This window comes from Rana temporaria, chromosome 8 (genome assembly GCF_905171775.1).
Source record: "Rana temporaria chromosome 8, aRanTem1.1, whole genome shotgun sequence".
Lineage (NCBI taxonomy): Eukaryota > Metazoa > Chordata > Amphibia > Anura > Ranidae > Rana > Rana temporaria.
Window position 1 is genome coordinate 99773122 of NC_053496.1, and position 26217 is coordinate 99799338.

At 41.6% G+C, this 26217-nt stretch overlaps 1 protein-coding gene across 1 annotated transcript in view; it reads left to right on the forward strand.

Moving 5' to 3' along the window:
- PSD (pleckstrin and Sec7 domain containing) overlaps positions 1 to 26217 on the forward strand; it is a 371343-nt gene that overhangs the window by 256711 nt on the left and 88415 nt on the right. Inside the window, exon 11 of the mRNA XM_040362362.1 lies at positions 3263 to 3306. Within this exon, the coding sequence (XP_040218296.1) occupies positions 3263 to 3306 (44 nt within the window). The remainder of the gene's footprint in view (positions 1 to 3262; positions 3307 to 26217) is intronic.

The window sequence follows — 26217 nt, forward strand, 5'->3', positions numbered from 1 at the left end:
TAACAGCGTTATTTATGGTTAACACCAGGATACTCCAGAGTATGAGGAACAGCTTAAGTTGAACCCGGGATGTAAACAGACCACAATGCATAGAAATCCTTGGCGGGATATACGAGATCTAATGTGTAGTACTCCTCAAACCATCTCTTATTGCCCAGTCGATAATGAACATGTAGGGAAGGAGACCGCACATAGGGTAGTAGGTACCAACAATTTATTTAAAAGTAATTAAAACTACTTACAAGCGTACAGCAAGTATGAGCATAAAAACAAATGCCGGCCGGCATATAGCAGAAGTCCTTCCTGAACGCGGTGACGTCACTGCACGCTGTCCCAGTGCTGTAACCTATAGAAGCCAATCAGATTCTAGATTACTTTTCTTGAAAATTAGTTTTGCATGCTATATGCCACTGCACTTTACCAATTACCATAGCTTCTAGTATGACATAGGCTAAAACAGTCACATAACTTTACCATGTTGATGGAAAAAAGAACACAAAAAAACCCTTACTATTAATATTGCATTACATACCTCACTTTTTCCCTGTGAGCAAAGTAGGTCTGAACCAGCAATCTTGAGCGTCAGCAGCGCAATTGGACTGTCCTGTTTAAAGATGAACACCCAAACTTATGTTATTTATTTTCAGTATTGATTTTTGCCAATATAAGAACAAGATTGCTTTTGATCCTAGTGTAGCACTACCCCCGAAGAAGCTGCTGATTTAGATTTGTGTCTGCCGTTATCTTACTCTTCCATACGCTCATTGCAGGGGTTTTCCTTGAAGAGTTGTCCATAAGAATGTACGCACCAACACAAAGTCTCTTTCAAGAGTTTTATTAACACAATTCTCCAACAGAGGGGTAGAGGGATAGGGAAGACTCAGTTGGTAACGCATTCCACAGCCGAGGTCCCTGGACTGCAAATCTTCGATCTCCTTTGGACTTGTATCTGGCTTTGGGTATTTGGAGTAGGTTTTGATTTGTGGATCGCAGAATGCGATTTGGGTTATGGGCTTTTATTTTTTCGCATAGATATTGGGGGGCGTTGCCTTGAATACACTTATGCATTAGGCAAAGTGCCTTGAAAGTGATTCTGTCTTTTACTGGCAACCAATGAAGGGATCTGAACGAAGGTGAGATTGATTCCCATGTTTTTTTGCTAGTCACTAATCGAGCGGCCGTATTTTGAACGACTTGCAGACGAGTGATTTGGTATTTGGGGAGTCCTAGGTAGAGGGCATTTGCATAGTCAAGTCTGGAATTGATGATTGTTCCCACCACGACTGCAATGTATTCTTTCGGAATAAAGGGGATGAGTCTGCGTAGTAGGCGCAGCAGATAATGGCATCCGCTGACTACTGACCCTATTTGTGCATCCATTGTCATGCAAATGACTCCAAGACTTTTGACTTTGGAGCTCAGGGTTATAGTTTTACCCAGAATGGGCGCGGGTATCCAAGTAGACGTGGGGTGACTTTTTCGGTTTGCGTGAAACAGGAGAAGTTCTGTTTTTGAACCATTGAGTTTAAGATAACTGGATGTCATCCAGTTATCTAATAGAGAGAGGGATTTCTCTAGTCCAAGAGAATGATCCTCTTTGTTGCAGATGCGTAAATAGAGTTGAGTGTCGCCTGCATAGGAGTGGTACAGTAGCTTCTGGTTACTGATGATTTCAAAGAGAGGGCGGAGATAGATATTGAACAGTACGGGCGACAAGGGAGATCCCTGAGGGACTCCGCATGATACGTATTTCAGAAGTGAACGCTCCCAGTTTCACTGTTTGTGATCGGTTTTCCAAGAAGGAGGAGAACCAAGATAGATCACCTTCCGCAACTCTGGCTACTTCAGCTAGCCTAGCCAGTAGTAGTCTGTGGTCTACAGTGTCAAAAGCCGAGCTTAGGTCCAGCAGGATCAGGAGACAAGATTCTCCTTCGTTTGCGGCCTCTAGAGCGTCATGCCATATTTTAAGCAGTGCCGTTTCAGTTCCATGACCCGGACAGAAACCTGATTGAAACAGATCGAGTAATTTATGGATGTCTAAGTGCTGTTGCAGCTGTTGTACAACTTCTTTCTCCAATATCTTGGAGAAAACATTTAGACCTGTAATGGGCCTCCGGTTGTTTGGGTCTTTGGGGCCAAGGGTGGGATTTTTTAGGATTGGTTTTATTGTACCTTGTTTCAGCAAGGGGGGCACCGTGCCCTCCTTGAATGATTGGTTTATGAGCTGCGTGATAGCTGGTGCCAGTATATCGGCACATTCTTTCAGCAGTTTAGTGGGTATGATGTCATTGGGCGCTGTGCAATTACGCAGCGTCCCGATAATGTTTTTGGTGGCATTGATGGAGATGGGTTTTAGAGTGAATTTTGGTAGGTGCGGTGGATTTATGTGGGTATTTGGTTTGGGATTTGGGGAAGAATTAATGACAATTCCATTTTGCTGAATGCTTTCAAATCAAATCGGACTCGATGCAGGCATCTTTCTTGCCTCCAGATGTCTCCCTCCTTCTCGATGATACTCGCCAGATATTCCACTGCCCTTGTGGCACTCCGCGTTTCATGCCTGAACCAAAAATATCATATCCATAGTGTAGCACATCATATTGGCCAGTGTGATACAACAATTATGCTTACATCACTTATAAACACATGCTTGTGCAAATCCACTCCACAACCACCTCAACCCCATTTCAGTGGAGGTTGTGAGACTGGTTGTGAGGGAAAATCTGCAACTGTGACAGAGACCAGAATAAAAATCTAAAAGTGGTTCTATCCTTCCTAAGTCTACTAAAAATATATTTTTTTTTTGTCTGTGTTGCAAATGTCGGATTCGATCCGAGTTATCCTAGCGTGTACAAGGCTTTACTGCCTAGTAAAAACATTGTTAGCAGAACAGGAAGTGAGAGATAGCATTAATAATCTGTCAGGGCTATTAATCCTTTATTCAAAACTAAGCAAAACAAAGTTTTGGCTTAACATAAACTTCTTTAAGTTTATTTAAAGGCCTGGTCTTTTGAACGTGCCTTTTTTGGAAGAGAAACTGAAGCCTTAGATCTTTGAATGTTGGTGTAGTTTAAATTGTAATACTTAATTTTCCAAAATATGTGAGCGTCTCGTATGTTTTTTAATTGCATTTTATTCTCTGAGTTACTACATTAAAAACAAAGGACTTTCAATGTTACTGCAATTCACACAATACCTTGGATCTTTAATGCTTGTGCATACTAAACATATATTTATGTTTTATTTTCTGTATTGTTTTCAGGCCTTATACAGCTCGATTAAGAATGAGAAGTTACAGTGGACAATGTAAGTAATGTTTCTCTTTAAGTTGTATTTAATTAGTGTTTCGTTGTTGCCAGAGGTGTAGCTTGAAGCTTGTGGGCCCCGATGCAAAAGTTGACCTGGGCCCCCCATTACCATCCACCACTTCCACCGCACGCCAAGATTCTCAAAGTGGCTTAAGAGTTTTGAGTTCCCAGAGTTCCTCTTTACATCAGAGGACAGGGATCACCGCTGGAGAATCAGAGGACAGGGACCCATGGCAGGTCACTTGGCAGAGCTCCTTTCCCATCCCAGCACTGTATACAGCCCCCCCCCCCACACACACACACTACACAGGGATGAAATCACATTCCTTTACACACAGTCTGTTAGTCTTCACAGGGTGTATCTGGATTTTATGTTGCCCTTCTGACCTGTAAAATTCTCTGGTCAGATCGGCAGTGTAGTTGCAGTAGGCAGATATTATAAAAGGCTAACGGGCTGTGTTGTAAAGGAATGGGATTTCAGCCCTACGGAGGAGGAACCGAATAGAGTGCCGTAATGGAAAAGGAGCTCAGCAGCCAGGCATAATATCCAGGGCAGAGGAGGTGGTCAGGGGGCTTTGTGGGGGGGGGGTGCAACTTAGATCTGGGATGGCAAAGCCATGTGACACAAAATCTGGAGCCTGCAGCCTTTCAGGGGCACCCTGAGGAGGTGTTAAGGGATTTGTTTTAGCAATTTCTGAAGGTTTCTCTGTAACTGTTGTCAGGTGTTGGGGGAAGGTCACCTCCCGGAGGTGTGTGCCTTTTGCCCAGTTGTCAGGGAAGGGGGGTAAGCGGACTTTCCCAGGTGGGGGGGTACAGCGAATCCAAGCTGGTGACTAGGAGACACTGAGCGGTGTCTTGCCTTACCAGTGACATTGGTCCCATTGTGGCTATAGGACAGCACTTTCCTCCTCTTGCCTTACTAAGCTTGGTTACCATTTCATGTTGCCAGCACACAGCACAGACACTTCCCCATCCCGGGCTGTTCTCACCTAGTGCTCCTCTCCATTCAGGAAATGCCTCACAGCTTCTCCCCAGCCAATGAGAATGGAGAGGTGGGGACTCTGGAAGGCAAAGTAGAAACCCAGTACTGGAGCGTGGTTGTGGGGCTCTAGGGCTGATTGGAGCTGGACTTTGTGGAGGATATGATAATATGAAAGGGAGGATGCTGGGGCCCCCTGGAACTAGGGGCAGGGTTGCAATTGTGACCCCTGCAACCCCTTATGCTATGCCCATTACTGTTGCAGTTTTTGCCTAGTTTTGTGTTCATACAATATTGGTATTGTAATACTTGATCAAACAGGAGGTTTGGCAACATAAAGGAAGAAAATATAGTATGTAATATGTTGTAGCGAGTCGTTGGAGGCATATGACTGAAAATTTGCTTGTGCCTTTTAGACACTTTGTTTTTTACTTAATGATTCTGGATCAAAAATACAGATGTTCAAAGCTTTCACACTATTTTTAGCCCTTTCCTCCCCCCTAAGAACAGAGAAATATAATGGTACATAGCAGGGCTTTTTTCCCAGAGAATAGGTGCAGGATCTCCACCTTTCAGAGTCTCCGCCCCCTACCTACCTCTGAGCACTGTTCCTTGGATCCACTGCCTACCCACCTCCCAGTACCGCCCTTTTAGGGAATGCAGAACCATGGAACATCTGTGGTACTAAGTAATATTGTATGGAATGTAATAATAAGAAATTCAGTTAAATAGAATGTAAATGTATAGACAAAATCCGCAATATCAAGGTAATGAATAAACCTATGTTACTGTAAAAAGAAACAATTCTAGCCATCTGACCAGACTGGAAGAAATAGATACGATCAGCAATTAAGACCTGCAACATATCAAATTAACACCTTATAGGCTTAAGAATATAAACCCAAATAACAGAAGTAATAAAAAAATGTGCCTAGTTAAGAATATTACCACTATTGTTAACCTAAGGTACATTCCCTTCCTATTTCTGCCTGAATTCTTCCTTAATTTTACCTTCCCATCTCTTTATTAAAACAAAAACTCTCCTCTGGCCCCATCCCCTCGGGGTCATATGAGAGAGGAGAAAAAAAAAACATTTTACTTAAAGGCTTACACGGACATCCCCCCGGGGGCCGCCCCTCCAAATCAGGCCCTTCCAAACTCAAAATTATTCAGGACTAAGCAAAAAAGCTATTATATTGAGGTGTACAGGTAAAGGTTGTCCATGGCTGCCAGGTTTCCATACATTTCCCCTCTCTGCCATAGAATAAGGCTGTCATATTTTCCATTATCCTAATTTTGTCTATTCTAGTAAACCAATGTTTCAAAGATGGTATGGTTGTTGACTTTCATAGGTCTGGAATACATGCCCGGGCAGAATTCAGCATGTAGGCTACCAAGGAGGTTTTATATTTATGGAGTGGTATCGCATTTAAATGCAGGAGGTATCCCAAAGGGTCAGAGCCAAGATCAACTGATGTCAATTGTTTAATCCAGTTCCCCACTTCCTTCCAAAAAAGTGTGATTAATGGGCATGACCAAAAGATATGCAATAATGTCCCTGGTGCTTTCTTACAACGCCAACATAGGTTTGAGGTTTGCGGATAGAGTTTAAGTAGGGCCGGGACCCTATACCACCTAACTTGCAGCTTGTAACCCTGATCTTGATAGCAGCTTGCATGCTTGTAAGAGAGATTTGGAGGTCCTCCTCCCAGCGTCGTATGTACAGAGGGACATGACCTTCTAGAGGCTGGATAATCAATTTGTACAAGAATGTCAACAAATGTGGTACATATTTTCCCTCCGCACATAGGTGCTTGACGGGTATCAATGGCCTAACATACAATTCCATGTCTGGAATAGACCTTAAATAATGTGCCAGTTGAAATGCTGACCAGGGGCTCAAGGGGGGCAGTGGGAGGATAGATAGTTCTTGCGTAGACTTACATCCCTGCCGGATAGCAAAGTGCATGCATCTAGTTATGCCCTGTCCTACCAAACCCTGGGGCTGTTTGTTGTCAAGCCCTGGCATGAAATATGGATTCTGGATCACTGGTGTTAAAGGGGATGGATTGGGAGAGAGGCCCTTTGTTGAGAATGTTTGTGTAAGAACTAAAATAGTGGTCCCTATTGTAGGATGTTTCTTTAAACCCTGATAGTATTTATGAGTGACCCAAGGAAGCACAGACAAAGCGATCGGTGAAGCTTGTTGTTCTACTTGTACCCAGAGTTTGGTCTGCGAGGAAATACATCATGACACCACTCTAGACAAATGTAGAGCCCGATAGTATGAGTGTGTAAGTAGTGTTAAGGGTACAAGTCTCTGCAATGATTTGTTGTATTGGAGCATTATTAAAGGAGACCTGTACCAAGAAACAATGGAATTTGTCTTTCTTGATACCTTCTTCTGAAAAAGCCAGTTGTCTGGCTGGTTATGCTTAATAATTAACTTTAGTGTATTTTGAGGTTCTGACTTAAACAAGTATGTAAAGTAGTTCTGACTTTACTCTAACTTTTCTGGGTCAACAGTGTTCCTCTACCTGTATGACCAAATAAAAAATGTAAATATTTGAATGTCTATAGGCTGACCACCTTAAGCTTTTATAATAAAGGTACAAAAATAATACCTACCCAAAAGGTAGGTATATCAGTAACCATGACTAGTTTAGTAAGAGCAATTTGTTTTCTGTTTAATAAGATGTAGAAATTCAATGACCTGGTATCAAACATCCATTTTCTTGTGATTACATTTTGTGCAGTTTTCGTTTCTTAGCTTGATTACTCTTGTAGAAACCTGCAAAGATTCAGCCGTGATAATTCACAATAAAGCCATGCTGCTGAGCTGAAATTCTAGATAACAGGTTAACTTATTACTGGCAAAGACTTTTAGCCTTTGTTTGCAGAAAATGATGAATAATAGGACATGTTTGATTTGCAACAAAAACTGTTAGAGCTTTTGTTTTGGTTATAGCTTGCTTTTTATTTTCAGAGCGTACTTAAGGCCTGTGCACACTATCAGAAAATTGTACAAAAAATACTGCTTTCGAAGCTTCCGAGAGTTGATTATGACAATTCATGCAAAATTATCCGATGGGACAAGCATGAATATTTTCCTCGTACGATACCAGATTGTACGATTTTCGTTTAATTATTGCAGTTTTCGTCTGTAAATACTATACAAATAAAATGCAACGCATTACATCACTTCTGAATTTGTATTCTGTCATTCGAGAATTTTTGTAACTATCAACCTCTTCATTTTCAATATGGAGACTATCATGCAAAAAAAACAAAATTGGACGATTGTCTCATTGTTTGTACCAGGCATTAGTAGTGTTTTTTGTCACTTTAGAAATGGATCAAATTGACTTTCATTTAATTTCTGATCACAGTTATAATTTAAAGGAGCAGGATGGAAAAAATGTCTTGAACAAAGGAATTCCTAACAGTATATGTGGTTTTCGTTCAGTAAAGACTATTCATTCCAAAACCAAATGTTAAAACAAAATCTTTCGAAAGACAAACAAATGTTTTGAGAATTTTCATACAAATTTTCTTTATTTAAGAATTTATGGTTGAAATTCTATTCATCTATGGGCAGCTTAGGACTCTGAATGACAACCTTGGAGCTCACTGATCGTCCCGTTGCATTGCATATTATATTGAAATACAATGGAAATAAAGGATGCATATGCACATGCAAATAATATTACTGGGATTAACATGTCCTGCAATGAAGATTTTTAAAAGTCTGTCATATCTGATGAATGTTGTGTCATATTTAATAGATTTTGATACTATTGAAACATGATAAAAGGTTACAAGGAAAAATAGTTATGCTTAGTGCACAAAGTCCAATTATGTGACCCAAACAGAGAGCGCAAAAAAGTTCTATGGGGACTTTGCTGTTTGCACTAGTTTGATTACTTAACCCAGTGGGCAAATTGTAATAATCAATAGTAGCCAATCAGAATTCCAATTTACTGCCATAAGTAGGCCATACATTATGCAATTTTCTATCCTTCTACCACTGGTGTAAAGAAAGAAAATTGCTTGATTTCCCTATCAACCTGATGGAGGAATCCCTACCACAGTGCTATTATGTTCTGCCGACGGGGAGCATGGGGGAGCCTTCCCTGCCGGTAGAACACAATGATTAGTGTTGCTGGCTTATAGCCATCGACACTAATCATTCGTGGAAAGATGTCAGGATGGTTGTACACAAGTGGAACAGTGGATTGATTTGTGTACAACCAGGGCGCCCATACATGGATCAAAATTCAGCTAGTCCCTGCAAAACCGGCTGAATTTTGATCCATGTATGGCCAGCTTTAGTAAATTCTCAAAATGAAGCAGGAAGTAGGGAAGCTTTGAAGGAGAGCTTAGCGCACCACAAAGTGATCACATCAAACATAAAGAAACTAAGACCGGCTGAATTAGAAGCTAAACTGTGGTAGAAGTAGAATCCTTCTGGCAGGTGCCAGTTTTTTAAATTTTGGAAGTTGTGAGCTGCCTGTGCTTGCTATGGGAGACTCTAGTGTAAGAGCAAATCTGATTATAGAGATTTTGTCATGGCAGAGACCAAGCCTGTCTGCCTTTCAGAAATTGTTGGGAAACTGTGCTTTAAATAAGCCATCATAAGTGTGTTCATTACCATCCCATGTGTGCCTGTAGTTATCGTCTAAGCACTCTTTACCTGCTTGATTGTGTGACATCTTTTATGGGTGGTCTTGTGCCAACCACCAGTGTATTATTAAGCAGGCAGGCAGGTAGCCAGGATAAAGCATCTGCAAAGTTATTAGAACTTAACCATCAATATTATATGCAATCCTAGCTCCACCACCCTACATGTTTGAAGCAAGTATTAAGATTTATCCAACACATGGTGTGTATAGAAAAGCTGCAGATAATCTGTAAAATAGTTGTTAAAGGCTCAGCTCTTTGTGCTTTTATTTGCTGATTTGCTTCTAGTGGAATCCAATAATGTCACTAGCAAGTGAAAAGGATAACTACATAGTGTCCAACTGTACCTCATTTGGAGGGACTGTCCCTCTTTTGAGACCAAATCCCTATGTTCCCTATGCAGCCTCAGTTACCCCTCCTTTTGGTATGATGTATACATCTCTATACAAAATGTTGCATGTGTTTGCTACAGTGTACTTTCCCCTCAAGGTACCTATAGCCTTGAGATGACAGCTGCATGGTCAGGTTGTTTTCAGATCAGGAGAAATCATTTTAGATATGTTTATTCTAGGGTTGCAACGATACCACTTTTTTAACACCAAGTACGAGTACCCATACTTTTTTGAAAGTACTCGCCGATACCAATTGCCAATACCTATCGCGTAGGTTGTGGGGTGGTTTGGCGGGGGGGTTGTTATGAAGTTGGGCGAGGCTGGGATGAGGGCAAGATGGGAAGTATAGGGGTAAATGAAGGAGGGTAGTTGAGGGTGGGGTGAAATAGGAATTGTGGGGTAGGATAATTTAGAAGAAAAAGGTTGTGCTTGCTGGGGGAAGAGAATGGTTGGGTCATTGAGAGACATGGGGGCAGAGGTGACAGTTGGTGGAGGAAGGAGGTGTGACATAAATGTAAGCGTAGTGTTTTGCCTTAACGAGATGTTACATGATCTGTAGAAGTAATGTAATTGTAGATGTAGTTTAATTCTGGGTTTTTAAAAATATAGTATGCAATCAGTAATGCACATATGTTCTTTCATTAGCATTTGAAAGGAACAGGACCAATTTCTAGGCCAGAGTTGACACCTAGATGCCAATAAAAGTTCCCATAAGAGTAAACATAGATTGCCACCTTTCTGAAGTCTTTAAAGGGACTCTTAGCCAGAGTGGCTACACAAATCAACAGGGGGCATTCACAAGGCCCCGGCCGGTCTGCAAATTTGATTTATATCATCAGATCTGAGGAACCTATTTTATGTCTCATAAAAGCTAAAATATTAGTGGCAGAGAGATGAAAATAATTCCTTTTGATCGTACACATGTTGGGCTACATGTACATGTCGATCTGTATTTATAGCATGTGTAGAATCCTAGAAAAATACACAAAACCGTTATATGGCGCCTGACTGCGGCAGGCAGTGATTGTTACTGTCGCGATCAGACTGATGTGCTGGTATCGGGAATCCTATCCATGACCCAGCAATCAGCGCCATTCTGGGCCAGTCGACTCTGGTAATTTCAGAGCACAAAACATCTTGTGGGCTGAGACAGGAACACCCCCCCCAGGGTTGATTGGCCAAGGGCTAAAGCCTAGCCCACATCCATATTTCAATAAATGGGGTAGCCTGAGATATGGTTCTTCCATGAAGCCAGTTCCAAACTGGGAAGTGCCACATGTTCCAGTATGCTTCTACAAAAGGATAGACTTCAGTAAAGTTTATTTCTGTTTTTATCCCTTTTTATTTTCATAGCAAATTGCCAATTGTGTGTCTTTCTGTATATTTTTTGGTAACTTTTTTTTCTTTGTATGAGCTGCCCACTTTTGGGATATTAAATTATAAAATTATTAAGTGACTTTTGTGTACTAAGCTAGGACTTATAGCTCTGAAGAGGTTGTTGTATTTTAGTACTCATATCTCTGAAGAGGTTGTTGTATTTTAGTGCCTAACTGCTCAGTCTAAGTTACATGCCAATCGGTATGCAGTTGCCCTGTGTGTTGGCAGATTGCATGCAGATTGTAAGCTAACAGATCTGCCAGACAAAGATCTGTGTGTGTGGTGGCTCAGCAGACCAGTCTGTGGACAAACTGTTGGGTGGTGGCAGGCTATCGTTTATTGTGTGCCTGGTGTGTGGTTTTGGGGATAGTGGGAAAAGTGATTCACAACAAGTTTCAAGCTTCTGGAGGAATCCTAGAAGTGTGTAGTAATTGCTAAACTGCGCCCCAACCCTTAGAGTGCACCGGATTGTTGATGTAAGATTCCTATCTGCCTGTGTGTGGTCAGCTAGCTGGATTGGAGTGGAGTCTCCCTTTAGTGGTGGCCAAAGGTAGTGCGGGCTGTGAAAGTACCACAGCCAGTCTTATCTGCTCAGAAGTTCCCCCTTATTCCCTTAGTTCCTCATATACCCCAGTCACGGAACGCACGTCGCGGTTAGCTAGTCGCCGCGGGCGGAATCGTAACCGGAGGCAGCACAGGAGGACACAGTACAGGGCGTTAGGAGGGCGCATTACAGGGCGTTAGAAGGGCGTAGTACAGGGCGTTAGGAGGGCGCAGTACAGGGCATTAGGAGGGCGCAGTACAGGGCATTAGGAGGGCGCAGTACAGGGCATTAGGAGGGCGCAGTACAGGGCATTAGGAGGGCGCAGTACAGGGCATTAGGAGGGCGCAGTACAGGGCATTAGGAGGGTGCAGTACAGGGCGTTAGGGCGCAGTAACAGGGCGCTAGGAGGGTGCAGTAACAGGGCGTTAGGAGGGCGCAGTACCAGGGCGTTAGGAGGGCGCAGTAACAGGGCGTTAGGAGGGCGCAGTACAGGGCGTTAGGATGGCGCAGTACAGGGCGTTAGGAGGGCGCAGTACAGGGCGTTAGGAGGGTGCCGTACAGAGCGTTAGGAGGGTGCCGTACAGAGCGTTAGGAGGGCGCAGTACGGGGCATTAGGAGGGCGCAGTACAGGGTGTTGGGTACAGACAGTCTTTTACATTGACACCATACATCATATACAGACTGTTGTGTGTATAACATATACAGTACAGTGTTGGGGTGCAGACTGGTCTGTATATACTGTGTGGTACTAGTGTATAAGACTGGTCTGTACCCTGCTGACACTGTCCTGTACATACTACACTAACCTGTTTGCAGGACTTTCTTTGCTTTCAGGGACGTTTCCACAGCTGCCTCATGTAGAAATACGTGCTGATGTTGTCCAGCCCCTTGCCTTGGCGACCCATCCACTCTGTTATTTGATAGCGGCCAGCCAGCTCTCTCTCTCTCTCTGTGCATGAACAGGATGGGAGAAGTCATAACATCACCCACCCTCTTCTTGTTTGCAAAGGCAGGAGAGCGGTAGTGCTGCATAATGAAAAAAAAAGACAGCTGGGAAGCAGGAGTGTCAGTGTGGCCAGCTGTCAGCCTGTTCCCACTGTGCTGTGGATTTTCACGCCCTGGCACCGTAAGGCAAGTACTGCTCTGAACCCCACTGCCGGAGTGGAGGAGAAGCAGATGTCCCGCCCCCAACTGAGGTCACTTCCGGTATCGGTTTTCAGCATCGGAGCATTTTCGCGAGTACCGATACTCGTGAAAATGCCTTGTATCGGCAGCGTTACACCAGTATCGGTATCGGTGCATCCCTACTTTATTCTTTCCAATGCTACCAGCTGAATTTTTGAGAATAACTAATGGATAGTTTAGAAAACCTGGACCAATTTCTATTGCTTCCCCCTAAAGTGATGCTGTTGGTAGCCTCTTCCACCTCCTATCTCCATTAGGCCTCGTGCACACTAGACGTTTTTACAGCTGCTGTTTTGAGCTTCAGGCATTTTTTTTTGCAGCCAGTAAACTACCCAGCATGGTATCCTATGCGTCCATGCACACATAGGCTGTTAACAGCATTTTTTGACTGGAAAAAAAAAACAGTGGGTTTTTCAGCTGCAAAAATGTTCTAACTCTAATAAAAGCTTAAAAACTTGGATATTCTGCATTTTATCATTGTTTTTGAGCTATTCTCTTTTGTAGGTGTATAGTTTTGCAAAAAAAATAGCTAAAAATCGCTGAAAAAAGCTACTGCAAAAAAAAGCAAAAAACTCATTCTACAGCTTTCTACAGCTAACGCTACTGACATTTTTATAACGTCCATTGTGCACAAGGCCTTAAAGTGAACGTGTCAGCTTTACAGAGTGTGCTCCTGACAAGTCTATGAAGTGCTCTGCAGCACACCAGACTGCCATTGAAAGTTTGTGACCATTCTAGGTTTGCCTAATTAGCTGATCATATTGAAGCTTTTTGTGATGGATGTTCAGAGTTTATTGGTATTTACTGTAGATAGAATAAAAGTTGCTGGAGAGCTATGAAGCATAATAAATTGTTAGTGTATTGCAGCGAAATGCTAAAGCCAGCATGATGCTTGGTATGTGTTACTGGGGCTATGCCAGTTTAATTGTCCTGTTAAACATTAATGTATGCATTATAACATAACTTGAGAACCACGCTTAAGGCATTCTAGGCATTGCACATTTTTGTGGTGAACAAATAGAAAGTACACTTGAATGCTCATAGTTTATTTAATAAAACTAAATTCTGTTGTATAAATGTAAGGATAACGTGAAATGTAATAAAAATTAAACATAAAGGGGCAGATCCACAAAGGAAGCAGGAAATTTGAAAGTACGCCGGCGTACTTTCAAATTTCCTGCGTCGTATCTTTGGTTTGAATCCTCAAACCAAGATACGACGGCATCTGGGTTAGATCCGACAGGCGTACGGCTTCGTACGCCTTCGGATCTTAGATGCAATACTTTGGCGTCCGCTGGGTGGCGTTCACGTCGTTTTCCGCGTTGGGTATGCAAATTAGCTATTTCCGACGATCCACGAACATACGCGCGGCCGTCGCATTCTCTTACGTCGTCTCTAGTCGGCTTTTTCCGGCGTATAGTTAAAGCTGGTATTTCGTCGCGTATAGCTAGACTTGCCATGTTAAGTATGGCCGTCGTTCCCACGTTTATTTTGAATTTTTTTTTTTTTGCGTAAGTCGTCCGTGAATCGGGATGGACGTAATTCACGTCTATGTTAAAAAAAATGACGTCCTTGCGACATCATTTAGCGCAATGAACGGCAGGAAATTTAGGGACGGCGCATGCGCAGTTCATTCGGCGCGGGGACATGCTTCATTTAAATGAAACACGCCCCCTAATCGCCGGTTTGAATTACGCGCCATTACGCCGCCAGAGATAGACTACGCCGCCGTGACTTACGGCGCAAATTCTTTCAGGATTCGAACCAAGGACAAGTAAGTCACGGCGGCGTAGCGTATCTCAGATACGCTGCCCTGGGGCAGATCTTTGTGGATCTGCCCCAAAGGATTTTGTTGCTGCACTATTTAGCTATACACGTAAAATATAATGCAATATGTATTCTAAACAGAGGAATTCATACAGTATATTCTGCTATAACCACTACTGAGTAGATAAAATGTTCCATTGATCCTGACAATATGGGGTATTGCTTTACTGTATAATGCTATATTATGAATTTGAAAAGATGCATAATATAGATAGTAAAAAGAAACAAAGTTCAAAACTGGGATATATCCATTCACAACATGCTTTGATTGTCTTAGGTCTGCAATAGCTACAGATGTCTAAGAAAGTACTGGATGAAATCAGTGACACAGAGCTTCTAAAATTAGCATGTAATGCCGCGTACACACGATCAGGCTTTTGCCCGGCAAAATCTCAATGGAATTCCATCGGAGAAAAATAGAACATGTTCTATATCTAAACTCGATGGAATTCATCTGAACTTACGATGAAATAACTCAGGTGGGGCTACACACGATCGGAATATCCGATGGAAAAAGTCTTTCTGACTTTTTTCATCGGAAATTTTGATCGTGTGTACAAGGCATTAGAGCAGTGGTTCTCAACCTGGGGGTCAAATGATGATTTTCCAGGGGTCACCAAATCCTGGGCTGTTCCTGAAGTCCATACCGCTCTTCCAGCCTTTTGGGGCCCCACAGCAGGGCTGTCCTTAGAGCTTTAACACTGTACGAGTGGAAGGGGCTCAGGGAGCGCTAAATGTCTTTGGGTTAGGGGCACAAATTACTTGTCTTGCCACGCAAATAATTTTACTGTTAGGGGTCCCCACAAATTTTATTAAGGGGTCACGGGACTATAAGGTTGAGAACCACTGCATTAGAGTAACCATATGCATCTAATAAAAAGAAAAAAAAAATATGTATCTTATACAAAAAAAAAACTACCCTTTTTGTAATCAAACATAAAATTGCCTTTGTGGTACCTTTGTCCAGGTTGCTCACAACATATGTAGAAGCACCTGCATGTCAGCATGTCATAAATGTCACTGGCCATGGTGCACACAGGCATAGCACGTCTCCCACTGATTTACAGTTGCCTTAAAGCAGATGGTATAGGCAAATTATTATGAGTGTCTGCCTTAGGAGATCAGTTGTTGACTTAAATACTGTACTGAAACCAAATTGTTAATAAACTACATGAAAACATTTAGTCCAAGTTGTTAATAGGTTATATTTAGAAATCCTTATCAGTTCTGTCACTGGAATTTATGGAATGAGGAAGGGGAAAAGAGCAGGCATCACCATAATGATACCATTTTACATGTAAGGGCAGAGAGTACAATTACAATGTAATTGAATACAGTAGGAATTTAAAGGGCCCTGCTTGTTTGAGCTTACAATCTAAGAGGGAGGGTCAAGAGATGCAAAAGGTAATAACTGTGGGGGATGAGCTGATTGAGAAAATAAAAGTACAGTTCTTAGGTGGGGGCAGGGTAGGCCTCTCTGAATAGAAGGGTTTTCAGGGATCTAAAAGTGGACAGAGCGAGAGATAGACAGATTGGGGTAAGGAGTTCCAGAGGATGGGAGAGGCTCTGGAGAAGTCATGGAGGCGAGCATGGGAGGAGGTGACAAGGGAGCTAGAGAGCAGGAGGTCTTGGGAGGAATGAAGAGAACATTTTGCTTGGTATTTTAAGACTAGGTTAGTGATGTATCTCGGAGCCTAGTTGCGGATGGCTTTGTAAGTTGTTTTTAGCATTATAAATTTAATTCATTGGGCGAGCCAAAGCCAGTGGAGAAATCGGCAGAGAGCGGTGGCAGACACTGAGCGGTTGGTAAGGTGGATGATTCTGGCAGCAGCATTAAAAATGGACTGAAGGGGGAATAGCCTATGTAAAATAATTATAATCCTTTATATTCAGGTGTCCAACCTTTAGTACGGTACATGGAAGCAATATTTCAATAAAGTTCAATAAGATACTCCCTGGTGCTCTGTTCTCAATGCATGAGCATTAACCCCTCAGTGCCCAGTCCCCAGTCAGTATGTTAACTAATCATCTTCCAGTTCCCCCTTTAATATGTGTTAATCACCACCAGGCCATCTCCTGTGTATTAACGTATAAAAGCCCAGTCTGCAGCTCATATCCATTTACCATTTAGGAGACTAGTCCCCAACCAAGTTCCCAGCCCATAAGCATTAACCCTTCAGAATCCATTCACAAAATGATATGTATACAATCCCTAAGTACCCAGTTCATGTGCATTAACTCCTCACCACCTAATTCTCTCTGCATGTGTTTTAACCCTTCAGTGTCTCCTGCAGTGCCCTGCCACAGCACATGAGCATGAATCCTTAGAGCCCTGACTGCAGTACATTAGCATTAACTGCTTAGCATTCAGTCCCCAGTACATTAACGCTTCAGGGCCCAGTTTCCAGTGCATGCCTTTTAACTCTCTGGCGCCCAGTTCTCAGCCCATATAGATGTATCAGAGATTTCCTGACCTCAGTTCACACTTTTGCTATAATAGCCATCTCAATAAAGTTACACTTTTGCCATAATTCATGTAAATGCAAATTAAACAACTTAAAAAAAACAAAAAAAACATACCTCTTGCACTAAATTACGTCATGCACCCATTTAAAAAATGACCCCATTCACAAACAGGCACACATTTGCTAGTTAATATAAAAAGCAAAAGCAAATGTATGGCTAATGTATATGTTGGCCTTTTGTCCTTTCATTGGCTGGTGGCAAATTTACTTATTAACCCCAGTTGTTAGAAAAAAAACTTTATTTGTCCTGATAATCTTGTGCAAGAGGTGTCTGCTACGTACCTCCCTGTACTATAGGCTAAGCATGACCAATTATATAACGCAATCATTCATATTTAGGGAAGCTTTAAACGTCACTAATGCCTGAGGGCACAAGCCCACCACCCTGTAATGTACAGTATACCTAAATCAAATCTTTAACTTTCTCAGTAATATACCTGACCTAGGATCGGGGGGGCAGGAGGGTTCCTTTAAAGCCCAACTCCATATACGATGCATTTGGTTTTTAAATATGTTCTGCATAAATACTCTTTTTTCCAGCTGACCAGTCACAAGACAAGCATGGAATTCTTCTTTGGCTGGTTTCACACATTTTTGTGTGCATTTCATGCATTTGCACATTGTTTTTCAACAATTATGTATTTTTATGCTCTGCATTTGTCATTAATAGGCACATCAGTACATTAGAAAATTGGCAAAACACATCAGTGCATTGCAAAGATATGAGCTAACACCACTTAAAACAATGGTTAACCTGTTCACATGTGTTGACATACATTAAATGCATACGTGTGAAGTGACCCTACAACATCCTCTGTCATTCTGCGTTGGGCCCTCCCTAATGCTGCCGAGAGTGCCACTTAGTGACATGAGCACTGTACAATGTACACTGTACAGAAAAACTGGTTAAATTATGCCTGGGATCATGCAACCTAGAAGAAGACTAGCAATGCTGAGAAAAGTGTCCATGGGAAATGGCACTGGAAAAAAATGTGTATATTGTAGTAAAGGTTGCATTTTTTTATGTACTTGGCCAATAAAGAAAAGAAAACTGGTAACTGGCCGATACATAGCACCATCCACCTACTCCATGGTACTATATTAAATCAGGAGATTTTTAAGTACCGAAATTTGACGCCATTCCACAAGGTATCTATTTACTTAGCCTAACATCATCTTTTATAGTATACAAAAAATCGGGCTAATTTTAGGGGTTCTGAGTAATTTTATAGCAAAATAATGTTGATTTTGGAGAGAAGTGTCAGAATTGGCAAGTGGTTAATTACCATAAGTAATATACACATAATTATTATATATTGTTTTTAAGGTAATTTACTATACTTTCGAAAACTGTACTCCAGCAGGCGGTTTAATGGACAAATTACTGAAGTTTGAAGTTATAACTTCAAACCAGTAATTTCACAGTAAATAGATAAATAATAAATGATTGTTATATCACATAGCATAATCATACTGTATATGATTTAGCTTGATTAAAACAGTACCTTTTCATCAGGTAGCAGATTCTTATTCTCCCTCTTAACTGTGTAAGAAAAACATGGGATTATGGGTAAATCTTATACCCATTAACCCATGCTTTGTCCTTCTAGTTAAGAGGTCTGAGCTGGAAGGGAGCATGTGTCTTTTAGACACATGCCGCCTTCTATGACACTGCAGTGAAAGGACAGCCTCCACGGCAGCATTTTTACTGGACAGCTTGTTCCAATGGTGCTTTACCATTGGTCCAAGGCTTCAAGCTGTCCATTAAGCTCAGTGCTTCTGAAAATAAGTGAGGCACTGTGAGCTCAACCTCTGTCTTCTGCAGAGTGTGCCAGCTTGTATTTAAACTGACCGCTCTGTATGTAGCTTCTGACAGGCTGCACAAGAAGCCCTGTATCTCCGGAGCTATGGGTGGCAGGAACCACAAATGACCAGTGATGGAGTAGGACTTAACCACTTCCTTACTGGGCACTTAAACCCCCTTCCTGCCCAGAGGACTTTTTGCGATTCGGCACTGCGTCGCTTTAACTGACAATTGCGCGGTCGTGCGACGTGGCTCCCAAACAAAATTGACGTCCTTTTTTTCCCACAAATAGAGCTTTCTTTTGATGGTATTTGATCACCTCTGCGGTTTTTATTTTTTGCGCTATAAACAAAAATTGAGCGACAATTTTGAAAAAAATAAATATTTTTTACTTGTTGCTATAATAAATAGCTCAATTTAAAAAAATGTTTTATCCTCAGTCTAGGCCGATACGTATTCTACATATTTTTAGTAAAAAAAAAAAAAAATGCGCTAAAGTTATTGCGCCTACAAAATAAGGGACAGAATTATTATTTTTTATTATTATTTTTTTTAACTAGTAATGGCGGCGATCTGCAATTTTTATTGCGACTGCGACATTATGGCGGACACATCGGACACTTTTGACACATTTTTGGCACCATTCACATTTATACTGCAATCAGTGCTATAAATATGCACTAATTACTGTATAAATGTGACTGGCAGGGAAGGGGTTAACACTAGGGGGTGAGGAAGGGGTTAAATGTATTCCCTATATAGTGTTCTAACTGTGGGGGAAGGGGGGTGACTGGGGGAGGTGACAGATCTGTGTCTCTATGTACAAGAGACACAGATCGGTCTCCTCTCTCCCTGACAGCACCGCTGTCTGTGAGAGCCGGCAATGAGAAATTATCTCATATGAGATCATCTCTCATTGGCCGCACAGATTGCCTAGCAAACGGCCACTCCGATTGGCCGTTCACGGCGATCTGTGATTGGCTGTGTCCAAGGGACACGGCCAGCACAGAAGTTCCCCCGCTGCGCGCTCGGGAGCGCGCGCGGGGAACGCGGAAAGGGGCGGCCGTAAAAACACGGAGCCCCAGAGAAGTAGAACCACCCTGCGGCCGTATATAGTCGTACGGCCGTCGGGAAGTGGTTAAGCTACCTACCCCCCCAAACCCCAGGTCACCAAGCTACAACCTTTGAAGCTCGATCTTCTTTTTTTTTTTTTTTTTTGTTCATGGAAGGTGAGGCTCTAAAGTTCCACCTTAACTGAAAGCTAGCAAAGGGTTGGGTCTGCAATTAATAATGGTAATAATGTGCTATGTAAGGGTTAAGGTTAAAGATTAAACAAATGAAGAACAATGTCAATGCTTTGTGCACAATACTTGTGCAGTGAGCCTCCAGAGTCTGCAGATCCCCCTCCAGCTTTTTCCTCTTACAGTATTCGTCTATTTTTATGATTGCTGAGGAAAGGCTGTTATAAGGATCCCAGTATCATTCTTAATTTCTTTTGAATGGTGCAGGTCTCTTCTATTCTTCATACAATTTTCTTGCCATTCTCCTCTTGATTGATAGGATTTTCCCTGTGCACCCACAATTTTTTTGATTGGTCAGCTCTAACTGGAAGCACACAATGTACATTTTGTCAGCCAAAATAAGACCTGCCAATGCCACTTGGAGGTAATGTGACAGCTGTTTAGCAGCTCTTCTCAGGCTTTGTACAAAAGGTGACAGTTTGAGTCTCGGTTACTTAAAACGGAAATCGCGCTGGTAGATCCAATATTAGCAGCTGACAAGAAACAAGTAGACAAATTGTATACAAATATAAATTCAGATTGCCGCGCTTATAGTGACAACCGGAAATTCATACAAGTGAGCCATCGTGTCAAAATGAAATAGAAATAAAATATGAATGACAGTCCCAAATATATCCAAGTCTAAATCCAACGCTGTGATAATGAAACAAATCTTGAGTGGTCCAATGCTTGCAACACCAAGTGCACCATCACCTCAGATTAAGAGGAGTCTTAACGGAACCTTTGGATTTTTTATGTATAAAGAATCAACTAGGCATGTAAGTTAAACTCATCAGCATAAATTCGATAAGGTGTTGCAGGCTTGGTTTATCATCCTCCTTTACAGTGGGGTAGCCTCTTTGTACCATATATTCGTTTCCTAGCCTGGTATTCCTAAATGCAGCTATTCTTACTATATAACCAACCCTATAGCCGAGTGGATGAAGGATTGTGAGCTATACGGAGCAATGTCAACATGGTAGATACTGGAGTGAATGTTGAAAACTTTTATTATGTCCTCTATCTCACCAATTCAGATTTTCTCCATATGCCCAGAGGGGTTTTAGTTGTTTCTGTATGTAGTCCTTATGTCTTTCTGTGTTGATTTATTTTGCAATTGCACCACATTTTACTTTTGACATCTGATATACTCGCATACCGGTAGATATTTGGGTACAAGGGGGATGAGGTTGCACAGGAAGGGGGAGGGAGGGGTGGTTGTTTTAGTTGGTAGTATAGATGGCCTTGTTATCTTAGGACATAGGTTCATGGTTGTACTATCTGCTTTCCCTGCAAGGCCTAATTGTTTTGCCGGTATTGTATTGTGTGTTTATTATATTTCTTACTCTCCAACAAAATTCTTAATAAATAGATATTTTCCAAAAAATACAAACAAAACTCTCATCAGCATGGGATCCAGTTAATACACCATCTCCAGTAGACCTGATATCACCTCCAAATCTCTAGATAAGATCGGCTTAGTATCCCATCCAGTGGCCCAGAATGGTTCACCATACCGTGAAAGTAAATCGGGGACACTCACATAGTGTAAAATTGTATAAATCTTTAATTGTATTAAAAGTGAATCAAACTATCCACAAAGTTAAGAAATACAAGTGCTTGAAAACACCATTCCTGGGAATCGATCCAAACGCTTTCTGGTACGAGTGAGCGTACTGATGTCACAAGCATAAGCTTCACCCTACATGCTTCATCACATCTGACATCATTGGGGGCACGAACTCCATGCCAGTCATCACATTTATATATACTCTCTTCAAGGGGGGAAACCCTGCTTCAGAATGGGTCAATCCAAGTTTCGTTCTGATTTCAAAATGGCAAATCACATACCATGTTCATAAAAGCAAAACCAAGCCTATTCTTGGTGAAGCTAAAACAGAAGCATACTTCCATAAAGCATGTATACTAACGAGTCAATACAAGCCTCATTTTGTTTGTAAAATGGGCAGATCGCTTCCCACATCAAAAAAACATGCAAGACCAGACTCTTTTTTGTAAAACCAAAAGTAGAAGCCTGTATTCGCAGGATGAATGGCCAGGCCTGTATATGAATGTGAAACCAGAAAACCGATGGCTAAGCCTCGATCTGGATGAAAGCTGGGACTCACTTTTCAACTAAGAATCCAATCCACATACATTAAAAAAAAAAAGTTAAATAAAAGGTATAAGAGGCTGAAAAAATGTAGGAGCCCACTCTTCCCTGGAAATTATCATTTTTTTAAATAAAAACAGATCTTTAAATGAAAACACGTTGGGTGTCCCATTATAAATAGATCACATGGGGTTATACAAGCACAATATAAAAATCAAATGTTCCTCCAGATATTCTATCTAGTAAAATGTGCAACATCATATATCCTTATTTGTTAAAAAAATGTGTATTGTTTCATATATATATATATAAAACAATACGCAATTAGTAAGGGGGGAATCTACTTGGGTTCGATGTGAAAATGTATTCGGGCCATTGTCAAATAAAAAAGGTCATGGAGAGCTAGGCACTGATGGGAGGGACATGTACCAATGCAAAAAATAAAATACTGTTTGGCAGGGAGAAAGTCTACATTTGAGACATGTAGGTACTATGGAAGGTACTTAGTTTAGTGTACTATGTTATCTAAGGAATGACTAAAAATATATATATATATATATATATATATATATATATATATATATATATATATATATATATATATATATATATATATATATATATAAAACTCAACGTGTGTGTGTGTGTGTGTGTGTATGTATGTATGTATGTATGTATGTATGTTCCAGCATCACGTCCAAACGGCTAAAGATATTAACATGAAACTTGGCACACATGTTACTTATATGTCAGCAACAAACATAGGATAGGTGGTTTAACCCTTACCCACCCCCATTTGCCATGGTCAGGGTTTTCCTTTAAAGTCCCATTCAACTCTATGGGAAATACATGTAACTTCCAAACGACTGTAGATATTTCGATAACACTTGGTCACATGTTACTTATATGTCCACTTAAACTATAGGATAATTAATTTATCCCTTAACTACCCCCATTTGTGAGGGTCGGGGTTTTTGTTTAAAGTCCCATGCAAATCAATGGGAAATGTATGTTCCCACATAACTTCTGTACGCCTGGAGATATTTCAAAAATACCTGGTACACATATTACTTATATGCCAAATAAAAATAGATGACAGTTAAATTAACCCTTACCTACACCCTTATATAAAAGATGGGTATATTTATATTACTATGATTTTCCTCCCCAAAAGGTTAAGATAGGAAGACCGGGCAACGCCGGGTATTCAGCTAGTATATATATATATATTGCTACAATGTAGTAGTTAGTGTACAGCTTGTATAACAGTGTAAATTTGCTGTCCCCTCAAAATAACTCAACACAGCCATTAATGTCTAAATCGCTGGTATATGTAGCACTACCCCTGTAGGGGTTGCAAATGATAGGGTTTCCCACTGCTGCAGAGTCAGGCACACAACAGCTTCAGCTTTAATCTGAACACAGTGAACAGTCTTTGAGCTTTGTTTTGTGTTTTTATTAGTGGGTAATAACTTGGATGGGGATAGGAATTATGGGATGCCGAACTTGAAAGTAACAAAACCATGGACAACTTCCTTCCTATTTACAGCTCCAAATGATTCTTTTTTTTTTTTTTTGTTACTCTGTACTATTAGTGGCACTAATATGCAGCATGGACTGTGGCAGTATGTTTTTTTTTTTTTTTTACAATGCTTTCTTTTTTTTGGGGGGGGGGGGCAGGGAGTGGACGGTGTCAAGGTGTTTTTTCTTTTCTTTTTTATTCTTCTTACAATTTAACCTTTTCAATATTTATTTATTACAATTCTTTTTTTTTTGCCCTTTTGGGGGGGTGGCTTTGCTGAGTTCTCAGGGGTCTTAACAGACCCCTGACATCTCCCTTTTGAGATGGGGAAAGGGACTGAGGGCACAGATTCCCGAAGTCCCTTTCTTCGTAGCCTTAGCTGCACTGAAGATGAATGGAGAGGAGACAGAGACTCCTCTCCATTCATAAACTGAAGCATTGTATACACAGTTTACGATGCTCAGGGACAGCTATGAATGAACAGAGTCAATGATCACTGACTCTGTCCATTCCGAAAGGGAAGGAGCTGGTAAATTACATATTTACCTGCTCCTTCCTCCGCTCTCCTTCCTGACAGATTGCACATGGAGGGGGGGCAAGAAGCACATAGAAAGACTGGAGCATGGAGGGGGACTGGATGAGGATATGGGAGATAGTCAAGGACGATTGGTGCAGCGCTGGTGGGGGATTAAAATCACTGATCCCCTGTATACATTTCAATAAAGCAACTGAAAGCAGGGGGGGGGAGAGGAGTAGAAGCAGCTGTTAGATGCTTTATTGAAATGTACACAGGGAGATCTGTGATTGTAACATCCCAAAGTGCCGCACCGATCGTCCCTGACTGTCCAGGTATCAGATTAGGCTTCTACTCGGTATCGGTGCAACCCTAGTCCCAACTCTACCACTGCAGGAAATGCTAACCCACCTGGCTGCTTCTTCACCAGTCTACCCAACAGAGAGACCTGCTACATGTTGCAGTCCCCCCTCTTGTGGGTCTCTGCACCATGCTGTAGTACTCGCACTGTCCTGCTTGCTCTTGTGGCCTCTCAGGGAAGACTATTTTCAATCTTCTTCTGTTGTCAGGATCCTCCCCGGCCAGAGATAGCGCCCTTCCCTGGTAGGGGTCCCTTTAGGAACTGTACTGGCCTGCATACTTTGGGATGAATTAGAGTGGAGACTGCGAGCCAGGCCTTTTCATCCAACACCAAAAACAATTGTCCGATGAAGCATACACACAGTCGGATTGTCCAATAAACACGTCCGTCGGACCATTGTCAAAAAGTCAGATCGTGTGTATGGGCCTTACGACATACTTTGTTGGCCTGCCTGTTGCAGGTTACTTTGATGTCTGTAAAGCACTACAAAATGTCCCTTCCTAAACGCCTTCTTAGTGCAGCTAAGGCCTGTATACCAGCTACTGTATGTGGAAGAAATCCTCGCCACCTACTTTTGAGCAATGGCTGGACCGAGTATCTGACATACAGTTGATGAAGCAGCTAACGTCTGATTTGAGAGAACAAACAGAAAAACATTTCAAAAGCTGGACCCCCTGGTTCATTTATGTGGACTCTGAGAGCTTGAGAGCTGACACATAGACTGGACCCTTGGATGATAAACTGTGGGAGCTTCCCCATTCTCATGCCCACCCCTCCCCCTCTCCCGCTTTCCCTTAGGCCTCGTACACACGATAGATTAACCAGAGGACAACGGTCTGATGCACCGTTTTCATTGGTCAAAACCGATCGTGTGTGGGCCCCATAGGTTATTTAACCATCGGTTAAAAAAAAGCCAACTTGCTTTAAATTTAACCGATGGATTCCTAACCGATAGGTCAAAACCGATCGTTAGTAGGCACAACCATCGGTTAAAAATCCATGCATGCTCAAAATCAAGTCGACGCATGCTTGGAAGCATTGAACTTAGTTTTTTCAGCACGACGTTGTGTTTTACATCACCGCGTTCTGACACGATCGGTTATTTAACCAATGGTGTGTGGGCGCGATGGACCATCAGTCAGCTTCATCGGTGAACCGATGACAATGGTCCTTCAGACCGTTCTCATCGGATGAACTGATCGTGTGTACGAGGTTTTACTTCTCTCCCTTTTTTTTCTCTTCTTGTCTTATCCCACCCCAGCCACTTTCTTATATGTGTACCCTTCCTTCCCACAAGAGAAAACAGAAAATGTCAGATGGAACAACAGTTGGATTAAATTAACCTCTTTCTTTACTATGCAAAACACAAATCTCAATGTAATTTTGTAGGCGCCTTTGATACCTAATGTATACCCCTTAAGGACAATGTATGATATGTCTACTACCGTTATGTTATTTCCTGTAACTATCTGCTCTGCTCTAATGGTAATTCAAAAAAAAAAAAACACAATGTGAAGCTATTTACAGTACCTTGTGCAGTATAAAAAAATAACATTAATAGTTGACTGAGCAGAGATGAGATCTAGGGTGACATTTTGACAGGTCCCTGGTCTGACAGTCACTGTGCAGCAGTTTGTGCATGTTAACTCTGCTGAAGAGGCAAAGCTGCTGTAAGGCTCAGGTTAAAAAGGTGTCCTTTGTACATCAATATTATCAGTGCACTTAACAATCCAATGTGGATTTGTGACAAGTTTCTATTTAGTTTCATCATAGATAAAGAAATCCTTCCAAATAATAGGAGGTCAC